This window comes from Scylla paramamosain, chromosome 39, assembly GCF_035594125.1.
Source record: "Scylla paramamosain isolate STU-SP2022 chromosome 39, ASM3559412v1, whole genome shotgun sequence".
In the NCBI taxonomy this organism is placed as follows: Eukaryota; Metazoa; Arthropoda; class Malacostraca; order Decapoda; family Portunidae; genus Scylla; species Scylla paramamosain.
In genome coordinates, this window is record NC_087189.1 from 3297501 (window position 1) to 3313650 (window position 16150).

The window sequence follows — 16150 nt, forward strand, 5'->3', positions numbered from 1 at the left end:
TCTTCTTCCTCCTCCTCTTTCTCCTCCTTCTCCTTCTCCTCCTTCTCCTTCTTCTTCTTCTTTTTCTTCTTAATGAAGTAAAAATAGTTGAAAAATATGATTATATGTATTAAATTATTCCCTTCTTTTTCCTCCTCCTCCTCCTCCTCCTCCTCCTCCTCCTCCTCCTCCTCCTGCCTCTCATAAATTCAGGTTCCTTGAGTAATTACAGCCACATCGGACTGACCTCAGATGACCTCAGATATGACCCAGCCGACCTACATGCACTTCCCCCTTCTCTCTCTCTCTCTCTCTCTCTCTCTCTCTCTCTCTCTCTCTCTCTCTCTCTCTCTCTCTCTCTCTCTCTCTCTCTCTCTCTCTCTCTCTCTCTCTCTCTCTCTCTCCTTTCACCTTTCATTCCGCACTTTTTTTCATAAATCTATTTACCTCTCTCTTTCTCTCTTCCTTCTGCTCCTCCTCTGCTTCATTTATCCTTCCTTCAGCTCTCCTTCATGCTTTCTCGTCCATTCCTTCGTTCCTTTCTTCAGGAAATCCTTTTCTCCATCTTTTTTCGTTCCTCCTTCGTTTCCTTTCCTCTTCTTCCACGTAAGAGTGAGGTGAAGTGAGGTGAAGGTCTGGTGGCTTCTTGCAGCTTCTCCTCCGTTCTGGTGTTCTTGAAGCTTTCCGTTATGTTCATGTAGCTTCATCTGTCTTCTCGTTCTCGGTGGCACAAAACTGTCTTGAAAAGTGTCTTGGTGCAGTGAAGTGGAGGTCACGTGGCTTCTTGCAGCTTCATGTATTGTCTGGCGGTCTCATGTTGCCATTTTCCTGTATATTTTTTTCCGACAGGTTGGCTTCACGGTTCAAAATTGTCCTTAAACTGTCTTGAAGCAGTGAAGTGTTGGTCTGATGGCTTCTTGCAACCTTACCTATTGTCTGATGGGTTCTTGTAGCTTCCCTTGTGTTGTTACGTCCCTGTTCTTTCCACAGGTTGGCTTCATGGCTCAAAATCATGTGAAAAAATGTCTCGGAATAGAATAGAAGAGAATAAATAATAGATAAATAAATAAATAGAATAAGAATAGAATAAAATGTTGACCTGGCAGCTTCTTGCACCTTTCCTTGTGTTCTAGCGTTCTTTATCCTCTAAATATTCTTGAAGTGTTGACCTGATGGCTTGTTGCACCCTCCCTTATCTTCTAACGTTCCTGTTCTTTCCGCTGGTTGGCTTGGCGGCTCAAAGTTGCCTGGAAAGTGTCTTGAAATAGTGAAGTGTTGTTGTGATGGCTCCTTGCAGCTTCCCTCGTCTTCTAACGTTCATAGCTTCCTCACAGATTGGCTTGGCGGCTCAAAGTTGCCTGAAAAGTGTCTTAAAACAAAGAAGTGTTGTTCTAATGTCTTTTTATAACTTCCCTCATTGTTTAACAGCTTCTTACATCTTCTTTTATATTCTAACATTCCTCTCCTCCTCCACAGGCTGGCTAGGCGGGCTGTCCACCTCCCTAGCGCTGTTCATCTCGCCCATCACAATCGGCGTGTGTCGCAGGAATTCCACGCGTCTCACGGCAGTGCTGGGCGGGCTGGTGACGGCTCTCGGCTGCCTCTTCACCTCCTTTGCTAGTCAGTTCCACCAACTCTTCTTCAGCTACGGTACCGTCATTGGTGAGTGAGGGGGCTGGGGGGGACAAGCGCAGCAGAGACTAACTTCTTGAATATTGGTTGATGAACTGAAATGGAGTCAGTAATCAGGTTGTTAGGTCTTCAAGTGGTACAGGGGACATAACAAGGGTGCCAGAGCGTTATTAATCAGGATAAGACAAAAAATTAGTTGTTGAATAGTAGTAGATGAATTGAATAGGTTCAGTAATCAGGTAGTTAGATCCTTAAGTGATATAGGGGATATATAAGGGTGACCTAAACAAAATTCTTAAGGTCAGTAATCAGGGGAGGACAAGAAGTAATGCGTTCAGTCTTGATAAAGTGAGATTGTAAGGGGAAATAAGAGGAATCGTTAACAGATTGTGCATGAATGGAACAGACTCAGTGATCAGGTTGTTAGGCATTCAAGTGAGGGGACCATTAGAGAGGTGGCTACACAAAATATTCAGGGTAAGTAATCAAAACAGGACATTTATTCATTTATTTATTTGTTTATTTGTTTATTTATTTAATTTTTTTCCGCCACCTTCGTTTTCTTTGTTTCTTTTAAAGGGTAGCTGTTTCATTTAATTGTTTGTCTCTTTCGTTTTTCTTTTCTTTCTTTTCTTTCCTTCTTCAACACACACACACACACACACACACACACACACACACACACACACACACACACACACACACACACGCACATACGATCTATAAATACGCACCTAACTCAGTTCCACACTTAGGTTCACACACTCCGCCTCGTGTACACACCCATAACTCAAACGTACACACACTCAGACAGGCGGGAGATTTACGTTCATGAAATTCCCCTCTTTACGTACACAAGTTCAGAATTTGTGTACGTAGCCATTACATTTACGTACACAAGCCTTGATTTATATGTACACAGACTTAGAAAAACGTACATGGTCTATAATAGCATACATACATACATACATACATACATACATACATACATACAAACATACATACATACATTCATACATACAGTACCTAACACACTTTACAGCACTTAATTACACTTATCTCACAAAATCCTCTCTTTATTTTCACACTTAAAGAGAAAAATAAAGATAACTCTAATTAATTTTGTGAGATAACGCGGAAAAAAATATATCTGACACACTCTCTCTCTCTCTCTCTCTCTCTCTCTCTCTCTCTCTCTCTCTCTCTCTCTCTCTCTCTCTCTCTCTCTCTCTCTCTCGTTTCCCTTTAATTAATTAAGTCTTCTTATGATGTACTAAAGACAGTGTTGTTATCTTCTTCCTCCTCCTCCTCCTCCTCCTCCTCCTCCTCCTCCTCCTCCTCCTCCTCCTCCTCCTCCTCCTCCTCCTCCTCCTTCCTCTTCCTCTTCCTCCTCCTCCTCTTCCGTGCTATTTTTTTTTCCTGTATAGCTCCATGTACTCTAACTGCTCTCTCTCTCTCTCTCTCTCTCTCTCTCTCTCTCTCTCTCTCTCTCTCTCTCTCTCTCTCTCTCTCTCTCTCCCTCACTTTTTTTCCGCCAATTTTCCGACTTTCTCTCTTTTTAAACTTTAATGAAGATGTAATACGACTATATCAATTGCAGTACGACTCTCTCTCTCTCTCTCTCTCTCTCTCTCTCTCTCTCTCTCTCTCTCTCTCTCTCTCTCTCTCTCTCTCTCTCTCTCTCTCTCTCTCTCTCCCTCTTGCTTTCAGAGCGAATTAAATGAAGAAATATAGACGTCTGGATAGATAAATGACGAAAGGAAGAGAGGAGGAGGAGGAGGAGGAGGAGGAGGAGGAGGAGGAGGAGGAGGAGGAGGAGGAGGCAGTCAATTCACAACTTTATCTAACAAAAAAAAAAAAAAAACTTGCTCTTCCTTCCAATGTAAACTTCATTCCCTCCCTTCCGTTCTTATCTCCCTCTCTCTCTCTCTCCCCTCTCCCTCCCCTCTCCCTCTCCCCTCTCCCCCTCCCTCTCTCCCTCAAATGAAAGCATAATAAACACACATTCCTTTCCTTTCCTGCTCTCTCTCTCTCTCTCTCTCTCTCTCTCTCTCTCTCTCTCTCTCTCTCTCTCTCTCTCTCTCTCTCTCTCTCTCTCTCTCATAAACTTTTCAATTTTTCCTTCCTTTCTTTCATTCTTTTCCCTCCTTTATTTCCTCTTTTTTTCCTCCTGTCATATTTCCTTTGTTTATCTGTATCTCTTCCTTCCTTGCTTCCTTCCTTCCTTCCTTCCTTCCTTCCTTCCCTCTTTCCTTCCTTTCTTCCTTCATTCATTCTGTCCCTCTTTTCTTCTTTTTATTAAGTTTCTTTCCTCGTATATTCACAAACTTCTTTATTATTATTTTTAATCTCATTCTTTTTTTCCTTTTTTTTTTACTTATTACTCAAGTCAACCTCTTCTTCTTCTTTCCCTCGTTCATTCATCTATTTATTCATTCACTCACTCACTCCCTCGCTCGCTCACTCATTCATTTATTCATTCATTCATTCATTTACTCACTCATTCACTCATTCACCCATTCATTCACTCATTCATTTACTCACTCATTCATTCATTCATTCACTCATTCATTCATTCATTCATTCATTTACTCATTCGCTCATTCATTCACTCATTCACTCACAATCCCACCTCTTATATTCTTATTTACTACTACTACTACTACTACTACTACTACTACTACCACTACTACTACTACTACTACTACTACCACTATAACAAGCCAATTTTATGTAGACTGCAACGTGTAGGCTTGACTCTTGCAGCTTCCATGTTAACAGAATCACCACATGACTCCCTCCTACTTCGACTCCTGCAGGTATCGGCGTGGGCATGACGCGGGACTCCTCCACGCTGATGGTGGGTCAATATTTCAAGAGACGAAGGGAGTTTGTGGAGATCTTCGTGGTCAGCGGCAGTGGTCTTGGCATCTCCGTTATGTCCCTCTTCATTCGTGGCGCTATTGGGTATGTGTGTGTGTGTGTGTGTGTGTGTGTGTGTGTGTGTGTGTGTGTGTGTGTGTGTGTGTGTAAGGGCAGTATTCATAAACTCCTTGCTCTTTCACCTCGACCACTGGCTTAAAAGAATGACAAGAAAAGCTCCCTATTGGCTAAAATGTGGGGTGGAATCACGCCATTGGCCAGCGAGGATCAAGACGACAGGTGATTGGGTGGAATAATTCGAGATGGGTTTCTACTGGCTAATGTACAATAAGTTTAAGGTTCGTATTGTGAAACACTCTCTCACACGACTGTTTCCAAAGGCCACAGAGATGCCTAGCCGGGTTTTCAAGAGTGTTTCTCCTGTTAATAGTGTGAAACCTTGCTATTCTGACACTAGAACCTTAAAAACACCATTAAAAACCCGTGTCACCTCAGAATAAAGTCCTCAATGTGTATGTATGTATGTGAGTGGCGTCTGTCTGTCTGTCTGTCTCTGTGTGTAGGGGTGTAGGGAAGGTATGGGTATAAGTAAGAGTGTAAGGGAAGAGGACAGAAAGGGTGAGTTTGTATAGGTAAAAAAAGAGTGCGATGATACGGTAATGTTTGTGGTGTGTGTGTGTGTGTGTGTGTGTGTGTGTGTGTGTGTGTGTGTGTGTGTGTGTGTGTGTGTGTGTGTAGGAGGCAGAGGACGAGGAGAGGGAGGGCAGGGAGAGGTTCTTCTTTTTCTTCCTCCTCCTCCTCCTCCTCCTTCTCCTCCTCCTCCTCCTCCTCCTCCTCCTCCTCCTCCTCCTCCTCCTCCTCCTCCTCCTCCTCCTCCTCCTCCTCCTCCTCCTCCTCCTCCTCCTCCTCCTCCTCCTCCAAATAATGAGATGCAAACTAACTTTTTGTGTGGCCATAAAATATGTTTGATGGGAAATTAGTCGTGGTGATAGATGAGAGAGAGAGAGAGAGAGAGAGAGAGAGAGAGAGAGAGAGAGAGAGAGAGAGAGAGAGAGAGAGAGAGAGAGAGAGAGAGAGATTAATATGTCACCTGAACAATCGAGGCATAGTAATTAATTAACCACACAAACACACACACACACACACACACACACACACACACACACACACACACACACACACACACACACACACACACACACACACACACACACACACACACATAGACGACAGGCAGAAATTAAAACTTGGGGAAGAAGTTGAAGAAAAGTAAGTAAAGTTATATGGAAGTTGAAACACGGGACATTGAACACACACACACACACACACACACACACACACACACACACACACACACAGAGAGAGAGAGAGAGAGAGAGAGAGAGAGAGAGAGAGAGAGAGAGAGAGAGAGAGAGAGAGAGAGAGAGAGAGAGAGAGAGAGAATTACACTTATTATCCACTGATGTATACGATTCCTGACCTCTCTCTCTCTCTCTCTCTCTCTCTCTCTCTCTCTCTCTCTCTCTCTCTCTCTCTCTCTCTCTCTACTCTTCCTCAATAACTCACTCCATCCTTCCCTTTTCCTTCTCTTCGTCATCTTTATTACCTCTCATTATTCTCTCTCTCTCTCTCTCTCTCTCTCTCTCTCTCTCTCTCTCTCTCTCTCTCTCTCTCTCTCTCTCTCTCTCTCTCATATCCGTCGAGCTTTTCAATAAAATAAACTAGTCTTCCCTTTGCCTTTCGTCGCCTGAATCTCGTTTTCTTCCGCGACATTTTTGAGTCACATCCCGTTTTCTTCCGTGTTTTCGTTTTCTACTTGTGAGGAAGAGAGAAGGAGAAAGGATAGATTACTTGTCTTTTTTTCTTTATCTATCTTTATTCATTTTTTTCTTATTTCCCTTTTTTTTTCCTTGTCTTTCTTGTGGGTAATAAAAAAGTGGCGGTTTTGTGTGTCCGTTTTCTATGAGTGTGTGTGCGTGCCTGTGTGTTTTTTATCTCGTTTTCTTCAGAGTACATTTTTTACGAGTGTGTTTATGACAGGGGGAACTTTTGCATTTGTGTTCCTGGCCTGGTACTACTGCTATTCTCTCTCTCTCTCTCTCTCTCTCTCTCTCTCTCTCTCTCTCTCTCTCTCTCTCTCTCTCTCTGGTAATTACATTTTTTTCTGTTTTCTTATTTTGAGGTTGGTCTAAAATAAAAAAAAATAATGTGTTTTTAATTAAGCTTTTTTATAACATGCATACTTTCTCTCTCTCTCTCTCTCTCTCTCTCTCTCTCTCTCTCTCTCTCTCTCTCTCTCTCTCTCTCTCTCTCTCTCTCTCTCTCTTTAAATCTCAGTTCACATAATGGATTATTTGCATTTTTGGAGAATTACTACCTTGCTCTCTCTCTCTCTCTCTCTCTCTCTCTCTCTCTCTCTCTCTCTCTCTCTCTCTCTCTCTCTCTCTCTCTCTCTCTCTCTCTCTCATTCTTCCTTTACCTCTCTTTTACCTCTTCCTTCTTCCTGTTAGAGAAAGAGAAAGAGAGAGAGAGAGAGAGAGAGAGAGAGAGAGAGAGAGAGAGAGAGAGAGAGAGAGAGAGAGAGGTAAGCCATATTCTGGGTTTATGGTGAAAATTTTGATAGTAAATCTTCACGGTTGAGAGAGAGAGAGAGAGAGAGAGAGAGAGAGAGAGAGAGAGAGAGAGAGAGAGAGAGAGGGAGAGAGAGAGGGATGGATGCAATAAAGAGGGTTGAGACGCGAGGGACAAAGCAAATAAATAAACAGACACAATGAATGAAAGACGAATGGAGGAAAGGAAAAAAAGAAAAGACAAATAAAATAAGAAAACAAGAATAAAACGAGACTGTGAAAGAAAACAAAGAAATGAAACAAAGAAAACGGGAAAAATGGAGAGGGATACGTGAACAAAACAAACAAAATGAAAATAAAAGAAAGTGAAAAATATAAAACACACACACACACACACACACACACACACACACACACACACACACACACACACACACACACACACACACACACACACAACGGATTGCTTTTCCTGAACTGACTCGAGCCGTTTATTATATTCTGAAGAGGAAGAAGACAAAGAGGAGGAGGAGGAGGAGGTGGAGGAGGAGGAGGAGGAAGAGGAAGAGGAAGAGGAGGAAGGTTGACCAAAGTTATAATTTTGTTAACTTTTTGCTTTATAGGTTTGTTGTATTATAGTTTTAGTGTTCGTAGTAGTAGTATTAGTAGTGGTAGTAGTAGTAGTAGTAGTAGTAGTAGTAGTAGTAGTAGTGGGAATAATAATAACTAATTACAACTACAAATAACAAAAGCAACATTAAAATTACGTAGAAAAGTAAGGTGAAAAGTAATTACCTAACTTTACAACAACAACAACAACAACAACAACAAAAACAACAAAAACAACAACAGCAAAATAAAGAAAACTAATATTCGTAAACACTTTCCCTGTATCAAAACATCAGATGAAAAAAAAACATGACAAAATATTTTCTTCTCCCCCCAAAAAATAACCAGGAAAAAAAAAAAAAAGAAACTCCAGGTTAATTAGATTTTAAAGTTAGAGAAGAGGGGGCGACGCTCCCTAAAGAAAACAAACAAAAAGGTGAGACTAGATGATCAGGTATTAATTATGACCTTGAAACTTTTACCTGTTATGTTGCAAGGTGACTCTCTCTCTCTCTCTCTCTCTCTCTCTCTCTCTCTCTCTCTCTCTCTCTCTCTCTCTCTCTCTCTCTCTCTCTCTCTCTCTCTCTCTCTAAGTCAATAACAAGAGGGTTTGGAGAGACCGGCCTCACATAAGTCTCGGTCTGGGAAGGTCTCGGTCTGGGCAAAGTGTCACTAGGCATCGTACATCTCCAGGAAAAAGTGTCGTACGTTGTGGCGCCGTTAACTTAAGTGACAGCAGAGTGCGGAGTGTGGAAGTGGCATGATGGAGGGAGAGAGGGAGAGAGAGGGAGAGGGAGGGAGGGAGGAAGAGAAAGAGGAAGAGGAAGAGTGATTGATCAAAGGAAAGAAAAGATTGACTGTGGCATCATATATACGTAACTCTCTCTCTCTCTCTCTCTCTCTCTCTCTCTCTCTCTCTCTCTCTCTCTCTCTCTCTCTCTCTCTCTCTTATTTTTAGGATTATTTTAAGTATATTTTTTTTTGTATTTTTACATCTATTAATAATCTCATGTGTTGCTTTTTTCTCCTTTTTTCCATTCTTCCTATATTTATTCTCCTTACTCTTCTTACTTCTCATTCTATTGTTACTTCTCTCACTCTTATTGTCATTTTTCTCATTGTTATTTTCTTCTTACTCTTGCATGTATTCAGATTCTGTTCATTTTTTTTGAGTAATCTTCCTTCTCCTCCTCCTCTGTCTGTCACCTGATTGGGGTATATTTTATCAAAGAAGGGAAACAAATATTATGTAACAAAGAAAGGCTAAAGATTAAAGAGACCTTCGTGATGGCTTGTTCCTCGGCCACTTATTGCTGAGCCTGTTACAGTAGTGGTTAAAGGAATCGAGTCTGTGCAGAGCAGCTCACCCACCACTACAGTCATCTAGTTCATTGTACATCAGTGAAGAAAATTTTTAAAGAAACTCCTCATCAGATGACGCAAATGTCTCGCTCATCTCTTTTACTTTTCTCTCAAATTCCATGTTATTTTTCTTTACAACATGCATTCTCTCTCTCTCTCTCTCTCTCTCTCTCTCTCTCTCTCTCTCTCTCTCTCTCTCTCTCTCTCTCTCTCTCTCTCTCTCTCTCTCTCTCATTTCCCTTTTCCGGCCAACTTCAGCTGGAGGGATGGGGGGGGTGAGGAGCCTTCCCCCTGTTGCTATCCTGTCTCTCTCACTAGTAGATTAGAATTGTTACCCAAACAGCCTAGAAAGGACTTTAGATTCTATTGTTGTTTGGACTTCCTTTGTATTCCTTTGTATTCTTCCCCCTCCTCTTCATTCTTCTCCTTGTTTTCCTTTTCCTATTCCTTCACCTCGTCTAATTCTTTCCACGTCTTTATGACATATTTACCTATTTTCAATTTACCACCACTAATATCAACACCTTCTTTTCCTCACCTTCCTCCATTTTGATTCAATCCTGACTAATTTCTTCTATACCAACCATTTACCCTCACAAACTGACATCCTACATTCCTGCACTCCTCCAGCTCTATAGGATGGCGTTTGGGACTCCAGGCGGTGACGGGCGTGGTGTTCCTGACCTTCCTGATGGGCACGTTCTATCGGTCGGCGTCCCTGTATCACCCGCAGAGGCGCGCCATCCTGCACCTCAAGAACCAGAAGAGGAAGATCAAGGAGAAGAACAGACAGGAGGATAAGCCGCCTTTCTTTGACATTACAACCCTCAAAAGTAAAACCGTCCAGATTCTTCTCCTGTCTATCGCTCTGTCCTCCTTCGGTATCACTTCTCCAATTATATACCTGGTGAGTGTTTGAGTGTTGGATTAGAATGTCGGGGCGTGAGATGTGTCGTGTTGTGTTGTGTTGTGTTGTGTTGTGTTGATGTGTTGGTTCTCCTTCTCTCTCTTATGTGTTGTAACTCATTTTTTTCCGCTGTTTTTTTTTTTTTCGTTTCTTGGTTTCTTTTTTCTCTCGTTTATTTCTTTCTCTTTCTCGCTCTTTTTCGATGTCGTCTTTGTTTTGTTTGTGTATCTGCTCCTTGTGTGTGTGTGTGTGTGTGTGTGTGTGTGTGTGTGTGTGTGTGTGTGTGTGTGTGTGTGTGTGTGTTTAAGTATGTTTTATTGTTTGTCTTTGAACCTTCATTCCTTAACCACACCTAATATACAATTCCTTCATTCCTTTCCTTACCTTCCTTCCTTCCTTCCTTTTCTTACCTAGTTCTTACCTTCCTTTATATCTTTCCTCACCTTAACCTTCCTTCCTTACCTTACCTTGAACCTTCCTTCCTTTCCTTACCTTCCTACCTTACTTCACTACCTGACCCCACCTATTTTACCTTCCTTTAGTCGCCAGATCAATTTACTAGCATCATCTCAACTGTCTCCTGCAGGCGCACCAGGCGGAGGAGCAGGGCTTAGGAGACTCGTCAGTACTCCTGCTGCAGACGTACCTGGGACTGGGCTGGGTGATCGGGGTGTGCGCCTTCGGGTTCGTGGTTCTGCAGAAGAGTACAGAGTGCAGAGTGGGCCGCCAGTACCTTTGTCAGGCGTCAATGTTCCTCTGTGGTGTGTCCACTCTTGCCTTCACTGCGGTGGAAGGTGAGACAGGGGTGTGTGTGTGTGTGTGTGTGTGTGTGTGTGTGTGTGTGTGGGGAGGGTATGGAGATGTGAGGTGTGTGGTGTGGGGTGGTTGTTTTGAGGGGTGTTTTAGGTGTGTGTGTGTGTGTGTGTGTGTGTGTGTGTGTGTGTGTGTGTGTGTGTGTATTTGTTATTGATTTCTTCCTCTCTTTCTTGTATCAATTTTTTGTTCGTTTTCTTTATTCCTCTTTGTCTCTCATTCCTTTCTTGTGTGTGTGTGTGTGTGTGTGTGTGTGTGTGTGTGTGTGTGTGTGTGTGTGTGTGTGTGTCTAAAGTTACGTGAGAAAATTGAGATATAACATTAGTTGCGTCAGAGAGAGAGAGAGAGAGAGAGAGAGAGAGAGAGAGAGAGAGAGAGAGAGAGAGAGAGAGAGAGAGAGAGATACAAGTTAATATATCATTCACCTTTTGACTGCAATTTTTCTCCCTCCTCCTTTCCTTCTCCTTTACATCACTCCCCCCCCTCTCTCTCTCTCTCTCTCTCTCTCTCTCTCTCTCTCTCTCTCTCTCTCTCTCTCTCTCTCTCTCTTACATCTTTGGCACTTCCCTCTCCTCTTCCGCTTTATTCTCCTTGCGTCTCTTCCTTTCCTGTTGTGTTATGAAGGATTGGCTGCATTTTTCTCTTCCTCCTTCCCTCCTTCCCTCCTTTCCCTCCTTCCCTCGTAAGTTTTTTCCCATTAACTGCAAGGTGACAGATTTTCTTCATCCTGATTACAAATGTGCATTATTTCTTGCCTTCATCCGTCTCTCTCTCTCTCTCTCTCTCTCTCTCTCTCTCTCTCTCTCTCTCTCTCTCTCTCTCTCTCTCTCTCTCTCTCTCTCTCTCTCTCTCGCTCTCGTTCTCGTTGTTTTTCTCTCACATATCATTAATTTATTCAGTCTTTCTCTCTCTCTATTTTTTTTTTCTCTCTCTCGCTCCTATTCCCTTCCATGCATGAAGTCGTTATCGTCTTTCCTTTTCATCTCCATCACTCCTCCATTTCCCTTTACTCCAGAGCACCTCCACTAAAATCACCCTTAAAACGTGCAGTCCTTTGACCTCCCTTCTTTAACCTAACCTAACTTGACCCTTCATTAACCTAACCTAAATTAACGGGAGTTCCACCACATAACACCCAGCGGAGGAAACAATACATGCTCCCCTTGAAGTCTCCCTGTGTTTGTGTTCCTCTCCTAACCTAGCTTAAACTCTCCTAACCTAACCTAACCTAACCTAACCTCTCCTAACCTAACCTAACCTAATATAACCTAACCTAATCTAACCAAACCTAACCTCTCCTAACTTAACCTAACCTAACCTAACCTAACCTAACCTAACGTCTCCTAACCTAACCTAACCTCTCCTAACCTAACCTAACCTAACCTAACCTAACCTAAACTAACCTAACATCTCCTAACCTAACCTCTCCTAACCTAACCTAACCTAACCTAACCTCTCCTAACCTAACCTAACCTAACCTAACCTAACCTAACCTAACCTCTCCTAACCTAACCTAACCTAACCTAACCTAACCTAACCTAAACTAACCTAACGTCTCCTAACCTAACCTCTCCTAACCCTAACCTAACCTAACCTAATATAACCTAACCTAACCTAACTTCTCCTAACCCTAACCTAACCTAATGTAACCTGACTTAACCAACACCAATACCATGACACATAACCAGAGACACAAATAATTAGACAAAAAAACACAACAATAGAAACAGTAAGAGTCAGATTTATATACCTAGAATTACTCCTCTAACTCTCTTTCCTCTCCCCACCTAACCTAAACTAACCTAACCTCTCATAACATAACTTAAACTAACACCAGTTCCATCACATGAAACTACAGACACAAACAATTAGACGACAAACCACCAATAGGAGAAGCAACAAGGGTGACACATGCTCCCCTTGAAGTACCTCTCTAACTCTTTTTCTTCCTCTGTGCCTCGAAATAAACACCAGTTCCATCACATAAAACCAAAGACACAAACAGTTAGACGACAAATCACCAATAGGAGAAACAAGAAGGATGACACGTGCTCCCCTTAAAGTACCTCTCTAACTCTTTTTCTTCCTCTGTGCCTCAAAATGAACACCAATCTATCAAACATAGCCAGAGAAGCAAACATGTAGACCACAAACCACCCATAGGAGAAACAACGAGGGTGACACATGCTCCCCTTGAAGTACCCCTCTGAATATTTTTCCTCCCCCAGCAGGATACCACGGCTACGTTCTCTTCGCGTGGCTGTACGGAATTTTCTGCGGCGGCTTTCAGTACTCCCTCAAAATGTACACTTACGAGAAGGTCAGAGCCAGAAATTTTGCGAGGACTTGGGGCTTCGTGCAGTGTTCCCAGGCTATCCCCACTGCTATAGGCGTGCCCATTACAGGTGAGGTGTGTGGTGGGGAGGTGTGGGGAAGTGTGGTGCGGAGAGAAGTGGAAGAAAGGGTAGAAATTGATGCTGGGCAGTGTAAGTGGTGGTGGTGTGGGGAGGTGTGGTGCTGTGGTAAGGAGAGGAGTGAAGGATAGGGTAGATATTGATGCAGAAATGTGAATAAGGAACTTGTGATAAAGAAATAGACAAGCACACACACACACACACACACACATACACACACACACCAGCACCTCACCGCCACCGTCTCCCCCAGGCTACATCAACATTGGTTACGGAGACAAGGCTGGGTATTACTTCTCCTCCACCTTCGTCATCTTCGGCTCCATGACCATCTTCCTCATCGACATCCACCGCAGGAACGCAGCCAAGCACAAGCACACGCACAAGTAAGTCACGCACGCACGCATTCACGCACGCACTCTTCCCGCCTCACTCACTCTGTCACTATCGCAAGTTATGTGGAAGTTATTTTCATGTTTTGTTAGTAATGTGAGTAAGTTAGTTTATATAAGTTGTCTTTTTTTCATCTTTTTATCAACGAAAGCAGTCAGTCAGTCAGTCAATCAGTCAGTCAGTCAGTCAGTCAGTCAATCAGTCAGTCAGTCAGTCAATCAGTCAGTCAGTCAGTCAGTCAATCAGTCAGTCAATCAGTCAGTCAGTCAATCAGTCAGTCAGTCAGTCAATCAGTCAGTCAGTCAGTCAATCAGTCAGTCAGTCAGTCAGTCAGTTGGTCAGTCAATCAGTCAGTCAGTTAGTCAGTCAGTCAGTCAATCAGTCAGTCAGTCAGTCAGTCAGTCAGTCAGCCATTCATTTCTTTCCTTCACTTGCTACCACTTAGAAAATTAAATAGAGAAACAAGAAAAGAAAAGAAAAAAATGCATCAGTACTTCCACCCACAAAGTAAAACAAACAAACATAAAAAAAAAGAAAACGAAAGAAAAAAAAAAAAAGAGAGAGACATCAGCATATCCTTACACCTCCATTCTTAACCATCTCTTCGCTTTCTCTCGCTTACTCTCAACAAGCTATAATATAAACTCACGGTATTTTCAGAAGAGTGCCTGCTTCTAATGATACTTTCACAATCATTACATCATCACTGAAAAAAGATAAAAAAATCCTTGAAAACTAATTATCCTTATGGCGAAAGAACAAAACAATTCAAAATACAAGCCTGAGTTTTTAGAAGAGTTTGCCATTAGGCCGTGAATACATCAATTAGTAGGCCTACTCACTCAAGCCACCCATCCTTATAATGCTTTTTAGGCCTTGAAACCAACCCATTAACTCTACCAAATGAATTTTCACTTTTAGGCCTCTCCCTCCCTCCCTCTCTTCCTCCCTCCCTCCCTCCCTCCCTCCCTCCCTCCCTCCCTCCCTCCCTCCCTCCCTCCCTTCCTCCCACTCCCTCCCTCCTTTCCTCTCCCTCCCTCTTTAACTCTTTCATTCGCTCCCTCCTCACTCTCCATCTCCCTTGTATTTTTTTTCTTCCTCCTCTCTCCTCTTCTCCCCCTCCTTCTCTCTCTCCATCTCTCCCTTTTCTTTCTTTAATTTCTCCCATATCTCTCCTTTAATTCTTTTATTTCTTTTCCTTTCTTTTCTTAATTATTTCCTTCTTTCTTTGTGTTATTTTTTCTTCGTTATTTTCCTTCATTCCTCCTCCTCCTTTTCCCTCCTTCCTTCATACTTTCATATCTCTGTTTCCTTCCTTCCCTTCCTTCATTTATCCTTCCTTTATTCATTCCTTCATTAAATTTTCCTTTTTCTTCCTTTCCTTTCTTCATCTGTTCCACATTCTTTCAATAAATCTTCCTTTCCTTCCTTACCTCCTTTCCTTCTTCTGACTCTTCCCTTCCCTCCTTCCCTCCTTCATTCCTTCACTAAATCTCCCTTTTTCCTTCACTCCCTCCCTTCTTTCCTCCACTTCTTTCCTTTCCTTGTTCCTTCCTTCATTAATATCTCCCCTTACTTACTTCCTTTCTTCCCTCCCTCTCTCCCTCCCTCCCTCCCTCCCTCCTTCCCTCCCTCCCTCTACCAATTCCTCACATCTGTCCACTCCAGATTTCCTTCCTTCTCTCTCTCTCTCTCTCTCTCTCTCTCTCTCTCTCTCTCTCTCTCTCTCTCTCTCTCTCTCTCTCTCTCTCTCTCTCTCTCTCTCTCTCTCTCTCTCTCTCTCTCTCTTCCTTCTGTCCTCATAGTCTACATTTTTCCTCTCTCCTCTTCCTCTTATCTTCTTCCCTCCCTTCTTCTCCTTTCCTTCGTCTTAGTTCCAGAAATTCCTTCTCCTTCTCCTCCTCCTCCTCCTCCTCCTCCTCCTCCTCCTCCTTCTCCTTCTCCTTCTCCTTGTCCTTGTCCTTGTCCTTCTCCATCTCCTTCTCCTCCTCCTCCTCCTCCTCCTCCTTCTCCTCCTCCTCCTCCTCCTCCTATTTTCCTTCTCCTCCTCCTCCTCCTCCTCCTCCTCCTCCTCCTCCTCCTCCTTTAGTGTTCAAAATGTTCAAAGGATATAGTAACATTGATGCACATAATTATTTTACCATTGATCATTCTAACCTAACAAGAAATAATGGATTCAAGATTACACCCAAACGTTTTAAATCCCACGAGGCCAAACATTTCTTCTTTAATCGTATAGTAAATATATGGAATAAACTTCCTGCCGAAATTGTAAACAGCAGTACTATTGAATCATTCAAAAATAAAATAGACAAATATTTAAAAGCAAATCCCCAACAAGCTCTCTTCTTGTCCGAATAATTACTAAATTCACTATTTAAACTCTTATTCAACAGTTTTAATATAACTTGTATTAACTTTCAGATAGGCGTATAGAGTTCACCGTAGGGTGAATAGTAGAACTTCCTTTCATCCTTTCCTATGAAAATTTCCATGTCAGTTTTTCCATACTGCATGGTACTTTTCCCAACTATTTCCATGCCAGCGCAAGCTGGAGGGAGTGGTGGGTGGGGAGGAGCCTTCTGCTA

General features: G+C 42.6%; 1 protein-coding gene across 4 annotated transcripts in view; it reads left to right on the top strand.

Moving 5' to 3' along the window:
- The window catches only part of LOC135092055 (monocarboxylate transporter 10-like), a 72363-nt gene that overhangs the window by 44559 nt on the left and 11654 nt on the right, over positions 1–16150 (top strand). For 3 of the 4 annotated variants that reach the window (XM_063990232.1, XM_063990233.1, XM_063990230.1), the window contains 6 exons: positions 1456–1641; positions 4431–4578; positions 9666–9942; positions 10529–10736; positions 12984–13160; positions 13423–13555. In XM_063990232.1, coding sequence (XP_063846302.1) covers positions 1456–1641; positions 4431–4578; positions 9666–9942; positions 10529–10736; positions 12984–13160; positions 13423–13555 — 1129 coding nt within the window. The remainder of the gene's footprint in view (positions 1–1455; positions 1642–4430; positions 4579–9665; positions 9943–10528; positions 10737–12983; positions 13161–13422; positions 13556–16150) is intronic. The other variant, XM_063990234.1, reaches the window with a different exon arrangement.